The following is a 7264-nucleotide window of genomic DNA, read 5'->3' on the forward strand; positions in this document are numbered from 1 at the left end:
TGCCAGTGAAGAGTTGATGAAAGTGAGCACACATGGGCCAATAGACTGGAAGACATTTTTGAATAATGATGCAGGTATAATGTCAAGTGAACAGGAGGATGCTTTCACAGAATTCACTAATTTCACTAGCTCAGGTAGTGAAACCAGAGAGAAAGTATCCAAGATAATGGGCCGGGATGGGGTAGAGATTGAGATAACAGGTGAGTGTGTAAAACTCATTCTCACGTTACGAATTTTTGCAAGCAGAAAAGACATAAAATTTTCACAGTCCTCGTTAGAAAAAATAGGGGCCGCAGGCAGAGCAGGAGTAACAAAATAAATTAATATAGGCAATTTGAATTTCACAACAGCAATGTTTCAGCACTTACTGCCGTGTAACATCATCTCTTTTTAAACAACACTCTGTAAACATCTGGGAACTGAGGAGACCACCTACTGGAATTTTGAGACAGGAAAGTTGTCCCATTTTTGTTTGATCTGGGTTGGGGCAGCCGTGTTCAGCACCCAGACTCTACTCCTACATAGCCATGCTATTCTAACAAATACAGTATGTGGTTTAACATTTTCTTGCTGAAGCATGCAAGGCCTTCTCTGAAAAAGATGTCATCTAGATGGGAGGATATGTTGCACTAATACCTCTATATACCTTTTAGTATTGATGGTGCCTTTCCAGATGTGCAAGCTGACAATTCCATAGGCATAAATGCAACCCGACACTATTAGAGATGTAGGATTTGTAAGTAAGAGCTGATAGCGAGCCAAATCAAATCTCTCTCCTCTTTAGTCTGGGCAAAATTATCTGTAAAGACGAAAAGCGGTCTCACCAATGTCGTGGAGCCCAGAACATTGTCGAAGGGTCCAGTCCAAATCACAGGATTGGATTTGTACCGCTAATTTGAAACTATGTACCAAGAAGTCAAAGGGAGGTAGAAATGTTATTGAAACAAATGCTTCAGGAATATTTTGTTTTTTATTAAAATTAATATTAAACGTTAACCAAATGCTTATTTGAAACAGTAAGAAAACAACCGATAAATCTGCTCATTCCTTTTTTTAAAAGCAGGAACACTCTGATTTATGGTTTAATGCTGTGTTTACAGTTCATCTGATTAGGACCATTAGCAACACGTAATTACCGTAACATGAAGGTCATGTTGACATCTCCAGAGAAACAGGTACAGAACGGCAGGTCAGCCATCTTTATCTGATATGTGGGTGATTTTTTTTTTTTCTTTGAGTTAGAGCCTGTGGGTAAAGGTTGCATCTGTTTTTCTTGTCAGAACTAGTTCAAGTTTATGAGTAAATTGAGGTGTTACGTCCCTGCAGTGCCTCCCTTCATCTGTCACAGTTTTATCCCTGTTTTCTATCAGCGCCTCACCTTCTACTTCCACTTATCTCCCTCCAGCCAAATGTCTTATCAGCCTTTTCAACCACAAATGAATGTTAATGAACTTTTCTCATCTTCTTTCTTTTCTCTCCTCAGCTCACCTCACATGATGTAAGTGAATATCATTACAACGGCCTTACATTGAGGTCTGAGTCACTGCGTGTGCCTGTGCGTTTGTGTACGTACGAGCATGTGCGATCAGGAGCGTGCTTTTTAAAACGAGAGCACGGCTGTTTGCCTCCTCGAGCTGGAGGAGTGGGTGGGGGGCTGCCTACGGTTAACATTTGTTTCCTGAAATGAGCTGGTTTGAAGGCTTTTTATGTAAAGCCCTGTTTTTTCCCCATGTTGTTACGTCCCTAATAGCAGGTGTCTCATTACACTGAAACCTCTCAGCACTCATAGGGGGGAAATAAAAGCATGATATTTTTTTGAGAAGCATATTCCTGGTAATTATCCCAAAATAGACCAAAGGTTCAGCTGCTTGATGCCTCCATCTTTGGTATTTCAATTATTTTCTGGAGGCAAAGAAAATAATCCAAAATTATTTTGAGATTTTTTTTGTTGTTGTTGCTGGTCTCATGTGTTGTTGGGTATCTGCCTAGGTCTTTGACATGAGTCACTAGGCACTTCATGTGACTGCTTAGCTTATGAATGAGAACACCCCCACCCAGCCCCCAGTCCACTGACAAAAGGTGGCCAAACAGCTGTTGCCTGGAAACCAAAACTGGTTACCATATTGCTATGCTGTGCTGCCATGAATCTCCCCCTACTTTTCCTTGTCGCTCAGCATTTGAACGTTTCAGTCAAATGACTAGTTTTTCATTCAAAAACTAAAGAAAGAGTGATGGTCACTCTTTCTTTAGTTTTTGCTGTTTCAAAACAGAAAAAAATGATGTTATTTCTAAGTACTTTCAACAGGTTGCTGAAGCATGTAACAAACAAAAACGACGGCCAGAGGTAAGTATGAAAAATAATGACTGAATTCAAAGTGACGGTGATGGTTGCACCAAATGATTAAAGGAGTAAGAGCAGCACTCTCGGTACCTATAACAGTACAGTATTACATGAAAAACTGTGGAAAATGGTGTGACTTTTAAGCAGAGCGCACAGATGCTCACAAAAAACGAAGAAGGATCTGTTTCTGCTGTAAACACAAACACATATAAGGTGCTGAAATGAGATGGTAAATCTACAGTCCCCACACTGCAAACCCCAAGAAACTAGCAGAACTACTAAAATAAGGCAGTTGATTGCCTTCATGTGCTTAAGCTGATAATCTTCCAAGTCAAACATTACAAGAAATATAATGTTTGGATTTACTGTATGTAAATGCTAACTAAAATTAAATGAAATTGCTTTTAATGGCTGGATGGATGGATCACGTGGTTTTAGTCTTAGTGTTGCTTACTGAAATCCCATTACTTCTGCCAAGAACTGTACCTTCTCAAAATAAATGCTACAGTTACTGATAAAAAAACAAAAAATGGAATGCTGTGTGAATGTAAATAAAAACATAATCTCATAAACGTATATTTTACTCACAACAGAACATAGAAAACAAATCAAACGTTTGAAGTGATAAAATTAAACATTTCAGGAAAACGATTGATAAAAAAGTTGGGACAGGAGCAACAAAATGTTAGCAAAAGTCAGTGTAAGGTTCTGAAAAGAAGGCTCTGAAAAGAAAATTGCAGGAGGAACTAATCAGTAACCTGACTGGGTATAAAAAGAGCATCTTAGACAGGCAGAGCTTCTCAGAAGTAAAGATGGCTAGAGGTTCACAGATCTACAAAAGCAGCCTCTTTCTTCAAATTTTGGAACATTTTCTAAATAATGTAATAATCTGCAGTACATAATATCATCAAAAATATCCAGAGAATTAATATTAATCAATGCTGGATGCTTGTTGTTGTCAGGTGGCACTGCATTAAAAACAGGCATGAGTCTGCCATGGAAATGACTGCATGGGAAAACTTTTAGATATCACTGTTTGTGAAGGCAGACTACAAATGCAGACTGTCGTGTGCACACGATCCAGGAATAATGCCCTTCTTCTCAGGATGAAAGGTTATTTAAAATGAACTGAAGTAAAGTGGAAAATTGTTCTGTGGTCAGATGAATCAAAATCTCAAATTCTTTTTGGCAAACACGGACACCATGTCCCCAGATTAAAGTGGAAAGGGATCATCCAGCTTGTTATCAGCACTCTCTGATCGTACATTAGTGCTTATGGACTTGGCAGCTTGCGCATCTGGAAAGGCACCATCAATGCTGAAAGGTATATTCAGGTTTTTTATACAGATTACGTTTTTGTTTTGTTTTCACAAAGGAGGCCTTGCATGCTTCGGCAAGGCAATAATAAACTGTATACTACGTCTATCATGACACTGTAGCTTCATAAAAGAAGAGTCTGGATGCTGAACTGGCCTTTCGTCGAGCTTTTTAGAATTTGCTTTCTATAGGCTCCGGTAAGGAGAGCGCGCAAGAACCTGCAGGAGGCTCGATGAGAGAGAGACGGAGACGTGCAAAGTCTCTCTCTCTCTCTCTCTCTCTCTCTCTCTCTCTCTCTCCCTCCCGCCCGTGACGTTACTCCGTTTTAAAGCCACCCTCGATCGTCCCCTCCGGTCCTCCTCCTCCGTCTCGCATTCACCTTCCTCACCGAGCTCAACATCAGCCAATGCTTCACGGCACTCCTACCCTGCGTGTCTATCCCATGCGTGGGAAGCACAGCAAAAACGAGGGCTTCACTTGAGTGAGTGAAAAGAAGAGATCGACGGAAAAGCGGGAATCGTTTCATCAGTTTTCATTGCTGAGTTTTTCGGAGGAAGCGGCTCCTGATATTAGCGAGAATCTCTGGTTTTTATCACGGTGGTAAGTATTCTTAACTTTTTAGAAAAAAAAATCGTAGTATCGAAAGAAAAACAGGTTTATAGACTGTTTATTTGATAAGACTGATTTTATAAACGGCGTTTGTCTCTTTAGAGTTTTATGTGGTAAGAGCTGCTGTGATTTCAGGACCACGGAGAGCTCTCAGGGCACCTTTAGTGGAACTTTCAAAAGGAAAATCTGCCCACAGCTATTTTCTATTCATTTATAAATTAATATTATACTACTACTTGGTTTTAACAGATCTCTGAATACTGGACATTGGATCATTCAAAGTTATTACTGATTCTATATATTAATTTTTATGTCTATATTATGCATTTGATATGTGAAAACAAATAGAAATTGTATGCTAGAAGACAGCAAGAATTGTTCTTGTTTCCCTTAGAGAAGGTTTAAGCTTTGTAAGTAATTTTTTGTAAGTTATTTTTCAAAGTTACTTGAAAACTTACTACTCCACCTTGCTGTCTCATAACAAGACTTGTCCTTTGGTCTCCTCATATAATTCAAGCTAAAAGGCACATTCACCTTGAAAAAGACCCTTTTTAATTAACAAAGCAATCTTCTTGTTCTCCTGCTGCCAACAGGACAGAGAGACGGCATCGTGGAGCTATGAATGAGTCGCTGGTGGTGAACGACTCTTCTGCGACTCCTGCATCAGGAGAAGCTCTCCCGTGGATAGAGGCTGAGTCTTCGGACCGGAACGGCAGCCTGGAATTCTCCACCGCCGCATTAGATTTCCCTATCAACCCATGGGACATCATGCTCTGTATGTCAGGCACCGTGATCGCCTGTGAGAATGCCATAGTGGTAGCAATCATCTTCTACACGCCCACGCTGAGGACTCCCATGTTTGTGCTGATCGGGAGCCTGGCCACAGCCGACCTGCTGGCCGGCATGGGATTAATTCTGAACTTTGTGTTTCAGTATGTGATCTCCTCTGAGACTATCAACCTTATCACTGTAGGCTTTTTAGTGGCCTCCTTCACTGCATCCATCAGCAGCCTCTTAGCCATTACGGTAGACCGCTACTTCTCCCTCTACAATGCCCTGACATACTTCTCAGAGAAGACACTGCAGTACGTTCACTTGATGTTAGTGGGCACCTGGGGGGTGTCTCTGTTCCTGGGCTTGCTGCCGGTGCTCGGCTGGAACTGCCTGGGCGAGCCGGCCTCCTGCAGCATTGTCCGCCCTCTGACCCGGAGCAACGTCATGCTCTTGGCCACCTCCTTCTTTGCCATCTTTGTGCTTATGCTGACCCTTTACTTCAAGATCTGCAAGATCGTGTGCCACCACGCCCACCAGATCGCCCTCCAACAGCACTTTTTTGCCACTTCGCATTATGTCGCCACCAAGAAAGGGGTGTCCACTTTGGCCATCATCTTGGGGACTTTTGGTGCCAGCTGGCTTCCCTTTGCCATCTACTGTCTCGTGGGTGAGAGGGAGTATCCGTCAGTGTACACCTATGCTACACTGCTGCCGGCCACCTACAACTCCATGATCAACCCCATCATCTACGCCTACAGAAACGCCGAGATCCAGCGCTCCATCTACATGCTTCTCTGTGGCTGCTTTCAAGCCAAGGGAGCTTATCGGTCCAGGTCACCAAGTGAGGTCTAAAAAAGGTGCTACAGCTTGCTGCGTGTGTGTGTGTGTGTGTGTGTGTGTTTGTGTGTGTGTGTGTGTGTGTGTGAGAGAGAGAGAGAGAGAGAGAGGGAGAGAGAGAGAGAGAGAGAGCATGCATGTGTGTGCGTTAATGGCCGAGCAAAAAGACAAACCCAGTAATCATCGACAATCTGCTTACAGTTGACAGTGAATGCTTTAAAAAACAAAAAACAAAGCAGGCGTGATGTTCGGAATGCGTCTCTCATGCATACTGTGTCTGCACTTTATTAGCCTATGTCTCAACACAAGTTAGGGGGAGAGTTTGGAAATGCTGTGAACAAGAAACTTGTTTTTTTTGTTTTTTGTTTTGTTTTGTTTTTTAAAAAAGACAAAGCAAACCTGTGAATGTACTTAAGTGGAAAAAATAGGAATGGAAATCTTGCACTTTATTCAATGTTTTTTTTCAAATGCCAAAGCAGTATTGTATAGCCCTTAATGTGTTTAAGCATTTGAACCTGTGAGTAACCTTGTGCCATTTTTCTATTTTGTATTGTACTGTCTTTGATGTCCATTTTGTACAAGAGGAATAAAGGGATAAAATCAAGTGGTGGCTCAAGTATGTGATCCATATTGCTGCACTTTCTGTGTGTGTGTGTGTGTGTATTACACACAATGTTTTCTTTTCTTTTAGTTTTTTACATCCTAGTACCATCCAAGTACCTTGTTCTAGTTCAAACCTAGACACATATGATTGCTTGCTCAGTTTTTGCGTGTCATACAGGGAGTGCAGAATTATTAGGCAACTTGTATTTTTGAGGAATAATTTTATTATTGAACAACAACCATGTTCTCAATGAACCCAAAAAACTCATTAATATCAAAGCTGAATGTTTTTGGAAGTAGTTTTTAGTTTGGTTTTAGTTTTAGCTATTTTAGGGGGATATCTGTGTGTGCAGGTGACTATTACTGTGCATAATTATTAGGCAACTTAACAAAAAACAAATATATACCCATTTCAATTATTTATTTTTACCAGTGAAACCAATATAACATCTCCACATTCACAAATATACATTTCTGACATTCAAAAACAAAACAAAAACAAATCAGCGACCACTATAGCCACCTTTCTTTGCAAGGACACTCAAAAGCCTGCCATCCATGGATTCTGTCAGTGTTTTGATCTGTTCACCATCAACATTGCATGCAGCAGCAACCACAGCCTCCCAGACACTGTTCAGAGAGGTGTACTGTTTTCCCTCCTTGTAAATCTCACATTTGATGATGGACCACAGGTTCTCAATGGGGTTCAGATCAGGTGAACAAGGAGGCCATGTCATTAGTTTTTCTTCTTTTATACCCTTTCTTGCCAGCCACGCTGTGGAG

General features: G+C 41.1%; 1 protein-coding gene across 1 annotated transcript; it reads left to right on the forward strand.

The window, feature by feature from the left end:
- The first annotated feature begins 3971 nt into the window (after window positions 1–3971).
- gpr6 (G protein-coupled receptor 6) lies at window positions 3972–6482 on the forward strand. Its single transcript, XM_085246782.1, has 2 exons — window positions 3972–4258; window positions 4861–6482. The coding sequence occupies exon 2, from the start codon at window positions 4886–4888 to the stop codon at window positions 5891–5893; it is 1008 nt and encodes a 335-aa protein (XP_085102908.1). The 5' UTR covers window positions 3972–4258; window positions 4861–4885; the 3' UTR covers window positions 5894–6482.
- Window positions 6483–7264: the final 782 nt, after the last annotated feature.

This window comes from Mchenga conophoros, linkage group LG15 (genome assembly GCF_057382185.1).
Source record: "Mchenga conophoros isolate Kocher_MC1m ecotype Shallow Benthic linkage group LG15, M_conophoros_male_GT1.1, whole genome shotgun sequence".
In the NCBI taxonomy this organism is placed as follows: domain Eukaryota; kingdom Metazoa; phylum Chordata; class Actinopteri; order Cichliformes; family Cichlidae; genus Mchenga; species Mchenga conophoros.